The sequence below is a fragment of the Anomaloglossus baeobatrachus genome, chromosome 9 (assembly GCF_048569485.1).
Source record: "Anomaloglossus baeobatrachus isolate aAnoBae1 chromosome 9, aAnoBae1.hap1, whole genome shotgun sequence".
Classification (NCBI taxonomy): domain Eukaryota; kingdom Metazoa; phylum Chordata; class Amphibia; order Anura; family Aromobatidae; genus Anomaloglossus; species Anomaloglossus baeobatrachus.
In genome coordinates this window covers 213,416,918-213,430,201 of record NC_134361.1, presented here as the reverse complement: position 1 = coordinate 213,430,201, position 13,284 = coordinate 213,416,918, and the positions used below count along the sequence as shown (strand labels likewise).

General features: G+C 47.8%; 1 protein-coding gene across 2 annotated transcripts in view; it reads right to left on the bottom strand.

Moving 5' to 3' along the window:
• Positions 1–1,418: 1,418 nt before the first annotated feature.
• Positions 1,419–13,284, bottom strand: part of AJM1 (apical junction component 1 homolog) — a 44,152-nt gene continuing 32,286 nt past the window's right edge. For both annotated transcript variants that reach the window (XM_075324414.1, XM_075324413.1), the window contains exon 2: positions 1,419–6,526. In XM_075324414.1, coding sequence (XP_075180529.1) covers positions 3,204–6,470 — 3,267 coding nt within the window. In that variant the 5' untranslated portion in view covers positions 6,471–6,526 and the 3' untranslated portion in view covers positions 1,419–3,203. The remainder of the gene's footprint in view (positions 6,527–13,284) is intronic.

The window sequence follows — 13,284 nt, the reverse complement described above, 5'->3', positions numbered from 1 at the left end:
GCGGGTAGTCGAAAATTATACGACGATTACGGCTTACACAGGTCCCAGACGTTACCAGGGCGACCAGCCATTTTTTTTCCATGTCAGCTCTTAAAGGAATTTTCCATGGGCGCCTGTCTTTTATCTATTTTATAAGAAATACATATTAATTTCACACCAATTTCACTGTTAGCATCCGAAAATGTCCGAAAGGATCTCCTTGTGCTAATCCATGGATTTACAAATCATTATAGTGGTTGTCCAGATTTAAAAAAAAACATGGCTGATTTAATTCTAAAACAGAGCCGAATATGTCCCTCGGTTACGGTCGTTACTTCATCTCCCAAATTTTCCAATTTTAATTTTTGCGTTTTCAATTCTTCCAAGAGCATAACTTTTTTTGCGTCAACAAAGCCATGCGCGCTTTTTTTTTTGCGGAATAAGTTGTCACTTAAGGGAGCTTTACACGCAGCCGCTTTACAAGCACCCTCCCCCGTCGTTGGTGCGTCACGGGCAAATCGCTGCCCGTGGCACACAATATCGCTAACACCCGTCACACGTACTTACCTTCCTAGCGTCACACAGCGGCCGACCAATAGAAGCAGAGGGGCGGAGACCAGCCGCATTAACGACACGCCCACCTCGTTGCCGGAGGACGCAGGTAAGCTGTTGTTCGTCATTCCCGGGGTGTCACACGTAGCGATGTGTGCTGCCTCAGGAACGACGAACAACCTACGTCCACAACGACCAACGAGATTTTGAAAATGAACGACGTGTCAACGATCAAGTGAGTATTTTTGATCGTTAACATTCGCTCGGAGCTGTCACACGCAACAACGTCGCTAACGAGGCCGGATGTGCGTCACGAATTCCGTGACCCCGATGACATATCGTTAGATATGTCGTTGCGTGTAAAGCCCCCTTTATAACAACACCATTTATTTTAACCGTAAGGCTATGTGCACACGTTGCTTTTTTCATGCTTTTTTTCCTTGCAGAATATAATCAATACTGCAAGGAAAAACGCGTCCCCAGCAAAGTCTATGAGAATCCTAAAGTGCTGTGCACACGTTGCTTTTTTTTTTTCTTGCAGATTTTGTTGCAGAAAAAAATTGTTCTTTCTGCTTTTTTTCCCCTACATTTTCTCTACCTCAATAGCTAACTAAGGATGAAAAAAGCATAAAAAGAAGCAAGAAAAAAGCATGAAAAGAAGCATGTAAAAAAGCATGAAAAGAAGCATGAAAAAGCATGAGAAGAAGCATAAAAAGAAGCATGAAGAGAAACATGAAAAGAAGCATGAAAAAGCATGTAAAAAAGCATGTAAAAAAACCATGAAAAGAAGCATAAAAAAGCATGAGAAGAAGCATAAAAAGAAGCATGAAAAAAGCATGAAGAGAAACATGAAAAGAAGCATGAAAAAGCATGTAAAAAAAGCATGTAAAAAAAAAAGCATGAAAAAGCATGAAAAGAAGCATAAAAAAGCATGAAAAGAAACATGAAGAAACCATGAAAAAAGCATATAAAAAGAAGCATGAAAAGAAGCATAAAAAGCATGAAAAAAGAATGAGAATAGCATGGCAAGAAACATGAAAAGAAGCATGAAAAGAAGCATGGGGAAAAAAACATGAAAAGAATAATGAAAAGAAGATTTAAAAAAGCATGAAAAAAGCATGAAAAAAGCATGGAAAGAAGCATTTTTCTACTGCTTTTTCCTTCCAAAACGTGCTTTTTTATGTGCAGAAAAGCGCACAAAAAAAACAACCAGCGCACATAGCCTTAATGTATTGTAAAACTGTAAATAAAAAAATACAAGTAGGGCGGTGACAGTGGTGACAAAAAACCCCCCACAATTCTGTCATTGTTTTTTTTGCGTTTTGGTTTTATGACGCTCAGTGTGCGGTAAAAATAAACTTGCAATAAGATCAATTGTGTATTTTTTTTACTATTTTAAAAAATTCCGAAATTTTGAAAAAAAAATAAAATAAACAATTCTCTAAGATCCGTAATTTTTTTTCATATGTTTTTTGTTTGTTGCGTGCCAGGCTGTAGTTTTTATTGGCACAATTATGCGTACATACAATGTTTAATCTGTTTTTTTTTTTTTTTTTTTTTTCTATTGCATTTTTAGGTGCAGATCAATAAAGGAAATTTTGTTGATTTAATTTTTTTTTATTTACAGCGTTTACAGATTCTGTCATTTTACATTTTTGTAGATCAGACTTATATAGAATAGTTTTTAATAAGGAAAAGCCTGTATTATTTTTTTTTCTTTTTTCTTTATTTTTTAATAACTTTTGTTGTTATGTATTACGCTTTTACTATATACTGCAATACTTTTAGGGTTTTAGTATTGGGGCATATAGTACTTATCACGGTCTCCCAGCCTGTGGCGTCATGTTTTAGGAAGCAGCCATGTTTTTTCTTATACTAGACAACCCCTATAAGTGACTTTATGGCAATAGTAAAACCCAGGGGGGATATTGACCCCCATTACTTGGTTACACACGGTCCTAAAACCAACCTACCTTTAAAGTGAAGCTCCACCATAGTGACAAATATGACATTTAGAATTTATGTAATGGCGTCGGTGCCCGTGGCAATGATGAGTGACTTAGTGGGCAAGCAGCGTCGGTGTGCCGTTTCGTACTGATAGAAATGTCGTTTACCGGAACCCGCAATCCTGCGTGATTAAGTCGTAAAAAGTAACTCATTGCTTTCGTATCAGCACCAGGCATCAGGGTGGAAACAGCCAATATATATATATAATAAATAGCAATCTACGCTATCGTCTTACTATAAAATAAACTATATAGTAATTCTATAGAAAAAGCCACCGCTCCTCCAGAATACCGCCCTTTGGTACGTAAGAGATTCCTCCGCTCCCGTTACACTGCATTGATCATATTGCACGCCTGCTCTTGGGCACTGCTCTGCCACCTGTGGCTCTTCAGCTGTTATGAGACCACAACTCCCACCATTCCCCGACAGCCAGGGAGTTGTGCTTTCACAACAGCTGGAGAGACGTAGGTTGATCGCGCCTACTCTTGGAGATAGGCTTCCCTTTGCCAACCCATTGAGTGCAGCGCCAGGCCTCCGCGTATCCGTCTCTTGCCCGAAAGGCTGTATCGTGGGATGACTTCTGATACAAAAGAATACGTAGACTACAAAACATGGTGTTTTTTGGGTTTTTGTTGTTTTGTTTTTTTTTAGTCTTGGGTTTGTTGTCACATGATATCATCCAAGAGGTTAGGACTGGCCACCCAGTCAAGAGTCCTGGGCTCTGAAGCTGCCATAATCATGCACATGAACTGTTTGCCAGTCCTCCGATCAATGGGGTAAATTGTGGTGGGGGTGAACCTCTTATTGTTCTCCACAAACTCGCAGAGTTGCTGGTAGATCTTAGGGTACTCATGTCGAAGGAAGACCCCCCTGATCCGTAGTTCCCTCTGGATATGTATGAAGCAAACTTCTCTGGCCTTTCTCCCTTCTTCTCCATCCTTATCCAAGTCGGCAGTGCCCGGTGGCGGGGTAAGAATAAGGGTCTCCATGTCTTTTTCCTTTTTTGTGATCTTCCTCTCCGGACTAGAAGAGGCTAAGGCTATTTTGGCATACTTGCGGACGGTGGGGACATGGTGGGCTCTGGCGGAGAGTCTATCAGGCCCGCTTTGTCCCACCGCCACGGTTACATTCAACAGGAAACATTCCTCGGGGTCGTACTGGTTGCCCGCTATCTGAAGCTCCTTGGCGTGTTCTCCAAGGTTGTCCGAGTAACTCTCGAGCTCCCTCAGAGACAAATAGGTGGGAGACATGAGCAGGCCCTCCAGACCGAGCTGCAGGAAATTATCAGCAGAACCTGGGTTAGGGAAACCCAAGAAGAGCACCCCTCTCCCGCGGGACAAATAACCCACCTTGGCGATTCTAGAGAAGGCTTTGTGCACCTCAGTGTTCTCTCTGCAAAATTTAAGCACATGGCGACAGACGCTGCCCATCCTGCCGTAGATGCAGCTCTCCTTGTGTATGTCCCAGTCTTCCCGTCGGCAATTACGGGAACAGTAGTACGTGTAGCAGCTATGGCAGGACTTGAAGTACAGGCATGCATTGAACATTGTCTCTGTGCGTCTGCACTTGGCATTAGAACAGGTCAGTAGGTCATCTTCATCAGCGCTCAGGTCTGGGGAACAGTCCTCTAAGGGTTTATGGGGACTAGTCACTGGCACCTCAGGGAACGGCCCCCTCCTTTGACCTCTTTGAAATTCGGGGAATGTAGGAGTTGGCTGTTCCTTGAGAGGTCGGTTTTGTAATAAGTGTGCCATCTGCCCATATGCCTCCGATTTCCTTGGTATCCCTATCATGTCTTCCTTAATTAACTTCCTCAATTGATCAGCAAGGGCATCAGCCTCACTGGGCCGACGACTGGACGGCGGCTTATAATCTATAACCAGATCGGCAATTAGTTCATCAAGCTGTTCCAAGCTACGGTGCCTTGAGGACCGACTTGGCAACTTTTCTTTGGTAGGATAGGAGGCATGTGCTGGGTAAGCGGGTGGTGAGACCCCAGAATCGATCACATCCCAGCTGGCCGAACGCCGCTCACTCCTTCCCACTCCATTCGCTCGTAAATCATTGTCTGTTATGGTGATTTCTGGGGTGACAAACCATGAACGTCCCATTGTGTACCTCCCGCTGCCCCCATCCGTGTGCACCTTCTCTACAATTGAATTCTCCGAGAGCGAGAGGGCGGCATATCGCTTGGGAGAACAAGAAAGATTAACAACGACAGGTTGGCGTCTGTCATCCGGAGATAAGGCACGTCGCTCGCGGCACAACAGGTTTTCATAGCTGCGCCCTCGTGATAACGGGTCCTCCTTGCGCCCGCTTGTGTTTAATATGTTATCCCAAGATCGGGAATAATTTCTGGAGTCAGTCCCAAGTCTCTGCTGGTTCATGCTATAGGACGCATGCCAGGAAGAAAGCATGGCCTCCCTCCCAGTCGTGTGCGTGGGAAAAGTGGGCATCTGTATAGTTTGGTAAGGTATGGGGCTCTGATCTGGAAAGTACCACTCACTGAACTGCAAGGGCTGGGTGTTCCTCGGATAGGGGTACGTCCGGGATAAAGCCTCTCTTTCGGAATACTTTGCAATGTCTTCAGTGAAGTAGAGCTTGGATGAAGTACTCTGAACTGGGTAAGATCTTGGGTCATCCGCATAAAGGCTTTTGGTAGGGGCACTTCGAGGGGGGTAATAACGGGGATCTTCACCATAAAACGTCCTTATTGGGGCCTCCTGAATAGGATAAGATCTAGGGTCCTCAATGTAATAAGTCCTAGGTGGGTTCTCATCAGCATAATATGTGTGAGCAGGAACACCAGGATCGGGATATGGACGGGGATAGTAGCCCCTACTCTTGATTGGTATGGTTTGGCTGAAGTTGGCCTCATCATCAGCGTAGTAGAATGCAGTGGGCATGGTTGGGCTGATATACTGCCCGCAGTCCCTAGTGGTGTATTGCGTGAAGTCCCTTGGTGAAGCAACACTTTGGTAAGCAATACCTCGCACATCTGGCGCATACATCTCTCCCGCTGGGGTACAAGCAAAATGAGTCATCCTTGGGTCAACACTGTAGGAGTCACTGGGTGTTGGCGTACGAGACACGGACATAAGTCTTGCATTTGGCACGGCTAAACTCCTTGGGGTGCCCGGCTGCCGTGAGCAATGTGTATCACCCCAATTCTGGCACGGTTTGGAGGAGGTGTGGGCAGCATGCTGAATTACTGCATCGTCAGGCTTTATGTCTACCCGACAGCGCACGTGAGGACTGGCAATAGGTTTCCCACTATGAGGGTCCTCCATGCAATTGTTGCTGACACACAATGGGGAGATACGACTGGCACTGTTGCGCTGTGGCTGCAATTTTATAGGGTGCACCTCGTTCATTAGTACCTTTGTAGGTGCATAGGTGACCTCTCTTTTCGGGGAAGCCACTGCTTTCTGAGTCTCTCGAGAAGCCCTAGTGACCTCTCTACCTCTTCTTGAAGTAGGAGGGGGAGACTGTGAAGAAGACATCTGTATGGGAACAGACGTGAAGGTGGTTTTGACCCGAGGCGCACTCTTTGACCTCGGTCGCCTGCTGCGTTGTTCTTTTGATTCCTTGGCAGTGTCCATCCCTTGAGATGTATATTGAGTCTCAGTCCTGGTGGACCTCCTCACCACAGGCTGGGATGATGGTTCTGGGGTTCCGGCACGCCTGTGACCTCCTCGATGAGGGTTCTCCATGACTGGTGTGTTGGTAACCTGGTCGTCTAAGGTTTCGAGGAAGTCAAAGCTGCGGCAGTGCCTCTTATTGAACGGTGGTTGACTGACGTCTCTGTGGCTAGACATGGAGCTGTCACATTGTGCAGTGGAGCAGGGGATGGGAGAATTTGGGTTCAGCGTCACCTTTACGTCTTGATAAACCGTAGACAAGAGTATGTCAGGAGGGTCGGTTCGTGTCATCTTAAAGTAGCGTGGCCGTGTAGTAACGTGTCTTCACCTCATCTCAACAATGTGATCTGTTGGAGGAAAAATAAATGTCAGCTCCGTCATACACAAAGGACATATACTGTAATCATTCACACTGTTCAAAAAATGGACAAATGACATATAACATACTGTATATATAATCGCCGAATCTGTTTAAAAGGGGTTTCCAAAGGACGGCTTTACTAGCAGAAAGTAACCGATCTCAATGTCTGCTCTACCATAAAAATACCTTTTTAAGGAAACACGACGGAAACATTTAAAGGGGAATTGTCACTTGCCATAAATTAGTAATTTTTTTACCTGCCATGAATGCCACTATTCTCCTGAATCTGGCACAGTTTTTCTTTTCTTCCTGTGCCTCTCCATTCCTGAGAAATGGCCTTCTTCTCCTTGTATTTAAATCTAGTTTTGTCAGCCAGGAAGATCACACCCACAGAAAGGAGCGGAGGACCACGCCCCTTTGACTAACAAGACTAGATTTCTATACAGAAAAGATGGGGCCATAACTCATGAATGGAGAAGAGCAGGAAAAAAAGAACAACAACGTTAGAATCAGGAGAAAAGCAGCATTTTCACCAGATACAAATCTAATGTATAAAGCTGAGTATATATATGTATGTGTGTATAAAGAAATCCGCACCGTCGCATTTACAATCACAAAATTTAGCACAGACACCGAATTTGACTCAGGGAACGTCATAGACTATGTTTTCAGTAAAAAATGTAACCCCACGCTTTACAGTTATTCGCCAAAAATCCTGCTTACATTAAAGTCAATGGAGTTTGGAACTACAGGTCATTAATAGGAGCTGTGATTCATGAGACACACACAGACAGAGAGAGACAGACCGACAGGGAGCGTAGCAGACAGGGAAATTGATAGACAGAAAGACAGACAGAGACAATCATACAGAGACAGAGAGAGAAACAGACAGAGGCGGACAGGGAAAGAGACAGAGACAGACAGCGACAAACAGGGAAAGAGGCAGACAGACAGAGGCAGACAGGAAAAGAGGCAGACAGACAGAGACAGACAGGGGAAGAAGCAGACAGAGACAAACAGGGAAAGAGACAGACAGAGGCAGACAGGGAAAGAGGCAGACAGAGACAGACGGGGAAAGAAACAGACAGAGACAGACGGGGAAAGAAACAAACAGAGACAAACAGGGAAAGAGACAGACAGAGGCGGACAGGGAAAGAGATAGACAGACAGAGGTAGACAAGGAAAGAGATAGACAGAGGCAGATAGGGAAAGAGGCAGATAGGGAAAGAGACAGACAGGGAAAGAGCAAGACAGACACAGACAGGGTAAGAGGCAGACAGACACAGACACACAGGGAAAGACGCAGACAGAGACAGACAGAGGCAGACAGGGAAAGAGATAGACAGAGGCAGATAGGGAAAGAGGCAGATATGGAAAGAGACAGACAGGGAAAGAGCAAGACAGACAGAGACAGACAGGGTAAGAGGCACACATACAGAGACAGGCACAGACAGGCAGGGAAAGAAACAGACAGAGACGGACACAGACATACAGGGAAAGAGGCAGACAGAGGCAGACAGGGAAAGAGATAGACAAAGACAGACAGAGGCAGACAAGAAAAGAGATAGACAGAGGCAGACGGAAAGAGGCAGATAGGGAAAAAAACAGACAGGGAAAGAGCAAGACAGACACAGACAGGGTAAGAGGCAGACAGACAGAGACAGACACAGACACACAGGGAAAGAGGCAGACAGACAGAGACAGACAGACAGACAGAGAGTGGGAGAGAGGGAGAGAGACACTTAGTTACTATCCTAGGCAACATCAGGTACTACAGCTAGTTATTACATATTTATGACAATTGACAGGTCGTCTTTAAATGAAGTACACCAACAGCATAATAGCAGTGTCACCACTTCTGATGTTTCTAGCAATATTTCAAGAGTAAGGCCGGGGTCACACTGGCGAATATTCTCTCATGTGAGACCATCGCATGTGATATGCTAATGATATTTGGCTCAATATCAGCAGCGAGCCGGACTGAGCGTCATTTTATTATGATCCAGTTCTCTTGCATGTGAGAATCAGATCACAGGTGAGTAGAAGATGGAGAGATTAATTTCTCCACCGTCTCCATTGTTTGTTTCTGCACATATTGGAGTGATGACACGCACAGTGCAGTCCGATGTTTTACACACGCCCATAGACTTGTATGGGTGCAGGTGATCTGATATGTGGAGGCTCTCACAACTGTTGTGATTGTTTTTTCCTGCTGAATTGGCAAGAGAAAAAAATTCGCAGATGTGCACTGTGCCTAAGTATAACACTGGTCTGAGTGCCACCCGATAAAACATCAGATAGGACGCGCCCATGTGAGCGAGCCCTAAGAATAAGTCTTTACTCCATCAGCTCCACGTCTCAGCCAGAAGGCGTCTTATCGTAGCCTAGGTTTGGTCTAGCAATGTGTGACCCTAGTAAATTTAGAGGGGGTGTGACAGCTGTGTCCCCCTCCAGAAAGCATCACCCGTCCTCACAAATTCCGCTTCGTAACCACAACACGCAGCAAAAAAAATGTGTCTGTAATTCCACAAAGCCCAAGATTGATTGCTATAAGTGCCACCCTTTAAATTAATGAGCAAGGCGGTATTTTCCCACCGAGGGCGCAGACAGGGATCTGATACTATGATCTGAAGGGTGGGGGACCTGGATTTTAGGTGAAGAGGGGGTATCCTCGATTTTGGGTGAAGGGGGGGGATCCTGGATTTTAGGTGAATGGGGATCCTGGATTTTGGGTGGAAAGAGTAATCCTGGATTTTGGGTGAAGGGGAGATTCTGGATTTTAGGTGAAGGGGAAATCCAAGATTTTGGGTGAAGAGGGGGGATCCTGCATTTTGGGTGAAGGGTGGGGGACCTGGATTTTAGGTGAAGAGGGGGATCCTCGATTTTGGGTGAAGGGGGGGGATCCTCGATTTTGGGTGAAGGGGGGGATCCTGGATTTTGGGTGAGGGGGGGTGATCCTGGATTTTGGGTGAGGGGGGGTGATCCTGGATTTTGGGTAGAAAGAGTGATCCTGGATTTTGGGTGAAGGTAGGGATCCTGGATTTTGGGTGAAGAGGGGGGATCCTGGATTTTTGGTTAGGGGGGGTCTTGGAATTTGGGTGAAGGTGGGAGATCTTGGAATTTGGGTGAAGGGGGGTATCCTGTATTTTGGGTTAAGGGGGGGATCCTGGATTTTGGGTGAAGAGGGGGATTCTGGATTGTGGGTGAAGAGGGGGGATTCTGGATTTTGGGTGAAGGGCGGGGATCCTTGATTTTGGGTGAGGGGGGGATCCTGGATTTTGGGTGAAGAGGGGGATCCTGGATTTTGGGTGAAGAGGGGGATCCTGGATTTCGGGTGAAGGGGGGGATCCTGGATTTTGGATGAAGGGGGGAATCCTGGATTTTGGGTGAAGGGGGGGATCCTGGATTTTAGGTGAATGGGGATCCTGGATTTTGGGTGGAAAGAGTAATCCTGGATTTTGGTTGAAGGTAGGGATCCTGCATTTTGGGTGAAGAGGGGGATCTTGCATTTTGGGTGAAGGGGGGGATCCTGGATTTTAGGTGAAGGGGGGATCCTGGATTTTGGGTGAGGGGGGGAACCTGGATTTTGGGTAGAAAGAGTGATCCTGGATTTTGGGTGAAGGTAGGGATCCTGGATTTTGGGTGAAGAGGGGGGATCCTGGATTTTTGGTGAGGGGGGGATCTTGGAATTTGGGTGAAGGTGGGAGATCTTGGAATTTGGGTGGAAAGAGTGATCCTGGATTTTGGGTGAAGGTAGGGATCCTGCATTTTGGGTGAAGAGGGGGATCCTGCATTTTTGGTGAAGGGTGGGGGACCTGGATTTTAGGTGAAGGGGGGATCCTGGATTTTGGGTGAAGGGGGGGGATCCTGGATTTTGGGTGACGAGGGGGGATCCTGGATTTTTGGTGAGGGGGGATCTTGGCAGTTGGGTGAAGGGGGGGATCCTGGATTTTGGGTGAAGGGGGGGATCCTGGATTTTGGGTGAAGAGGGGGGGATCCTGGATTGTGGGTGAAGGGGGGGGGGGATTCTGGATTTTGGGTGAGGGGGGGATCCTGGATTTCGGGTGAAGGGGGGAATCCTGGATTTTGGATGAAGAGGGGGGATCCTGGATTTTTGGTGAGGGGGGGGATCTTGGCATTTGGGTGAAGGCCGGGGATCCTGGATTTTGGGTGAAGGGGGGGATCCTGGATTTTGGGTGAAGAGGGGGATCCTGGATTTTGGGTGAAGGAGGGAATCCTGGATTTTGGGTGAGGGGGGGGGGATCCTGGATTTTGGGTAGAAAGAGTGATCCTGGATTTTGGGTGAAGGTAGGGATCCTGGATTTTGGATGAAGGGGGGGGATCCTCGATTTTGGGTGAGGGGGGGATCCTGGATTTTGGGTGAGGGGGGGTGATCCTGGATTTTGGGTGAGGGGGGGTGATCCTGGATTTTGGGTAGAAAGAGTGATCCTGGATTTTGGGTGAAGGTAGGGATCCTGGATTTTGGGTGAAGAGGGGGGATCCTGGATTTTTGGTTAGGGGGGGTCTTGGAATTTGGGTGAAGGTGGGAGATCTTGGAATTTGGGTGAAGGGGGGTATCCTGTATTTTGGGTTAAGGGGGGGATCCTGGATTTTGGGTGAAGAGGGGGATTCTGGATTGTGGGTGAAGAGGGGGGATTCTGGATTTTGGGTGAAGAGGGGGGATCCTGGATTTTTGGTGAGGGGGGGATCTTGGAATTTGGGTGAAGGTGGGAGATCTTGGAATTTGGGTGGAAAGAGTGATCCTGGATTTTGGGTGAAGGTAGGGATCCTGCATTTTGGGTGAAGAGGGGGATCCTGCATTTTTGGTGAAGGGTGGGGGACCTGGATTTTAGGTGAAGGGGGGATCCTGGATTTTGGGTGAAAGGGGGGGATCCTGGATTTTGGGTGACGAGGGGGGATCCTGGATTTTTGGTGAGGGGGGATCTTGGCAGTTGGGTGAAGGGGGGGATCCTGGATTTTGGGTGAAGGGGGGGATCCTGGATTTTGGGTGAAGAGGGGGGGATCCTGGATTGTGGGTGAAGGGGGGGGGGGGGGATTCTGGATTTTGGGTGAGGGGGGGATCCTGGATTTCGGGTGAAGGGGGGAATCCTGGATTTTGGGTGAAGAGGGGGGGATCCTGGATTGGTGGGTGAAGGGGGGGGGGGATTCTGGATTTGGGTGAGGGGGGGATCCTGGATTTCGGGTGAAGGGGGGATCCTGCATTTTGGGTGAAGAGGGGGATCTTGCATTTTGGGTGAAGGGGGGATCCTGGATTTTAGGTGAAGGGGGGATCCTGGATTTTGGGTAGAAAGAGTGATCCTGGATTTTGGGTGAAGGTAGGGATCCTGGATTTTGGGTGAAGAGGGGGGATCCTGGATTTTTGGTGAGGGGGGGATCTTGGAATTTGGGTGGAAAGAGTGATCCTGCATTTTGGGTGAAGAGGGGTATCCTGCATTTTTGGTGAAGGGTGGGGGACCTGGATTTTAGGTGAAGGGGGGATCCTGGATTTTGGGTGAAGGGGGGATCCTGGATTTTGCGTGAAGAGTGGGGATCCTGGATTTTTGGTGAGGGGGGATCTTGGCAGTTGGGTGAAGGGGGGGGATCCTGGATTTTGGGTGAAGGGGGGGATCCTGGATTTTGGGTGAAGAGGGGGGGATCCTGGATTGTGGGTGAAGGGGGGGGGGATTCTGGATTTTGGGTGAGGGGGGGATCCTGGATTTCGGGTGAAGGGGGGAATCCTGGATTTTGGATGAAGAGGGGGGATCCTGGATTTTTGGTGAGGGGGGGGATCTTGGCATTTGGGTGAAGGCCGGGGATCCTGGATTTTGGGTGAAGGGGGGGATCCTGGATTTTGGGTGAAGAGGGGGGATCCTGGATTTTGGGTGCAGGACGGGAATCCTGGATTTTCGGTGAGGGGGGGATCCTGGATTTTGGGTGAAGAGGGGGATCCTGGATTTTGGGTGAAGGGGGGAATCCTGGATTTTGGGTGAGGGGGGGGATCCTGGATTTTGGGTAGAAAGAGTGATCCTGGATTTTGGGTGAAGGTAGGGATCCTGGATTTTGGGTGAAGAGGGGGGATCCTGGATTTTTGGTGAGGGGGGGGGATCTTGGAATTTGGGTGGTGGGAGATCTTGGAATTTGGGTGAAAGGGGGTATCCTGTATTTTGGGTGAAGGGGGTGATCCTGGATTTTGGGTGAAGGGGGTGATCCTGGATTTTGGGTGAAGGTAGGGATCCTGGATTTTGGGTGAAGAGGGGGGATCCTGGATTTTTGGTGAGGGGGGGGGATCTTGGAATTTGGGTGGTGGGAGATCTTGGAATTTGGGTGAAAGGGGGTATCCTGTATTTTGGGTGAAGGGGGGGATCCTGGATTTTGGGTGAAGTCAGGATTCTGGATTGTGGGTGAAGAGGGGGGATTCTGGATTTTGGGTGAAGGGCGGGGATCCTTGATTTTAGGTGAGGGGGGATCCTGGAATTTGGGTGAAGAGGGGGATCCTGGATTTTGAGTGAAGAGGGGGATCCTGGATTTTGAGTGAAGAGGGGGATCCTGGATTTTGGGTGAAGGGGGGGGATCCTGGATTTCGGGTGAAGGGAGGGATCCTGGATTTTGGGTGAAGAGGGGGATCCTGGATTTTGGGTGAAGGGGGGGATCTTGGATTTCGGGTGAAGGGGGGATCCTGGATTTTGGATGAAGGGGGGAATCCTGGATTTTGGGTGAAGGGGGGGATCCTGGATTTTGGGTGAA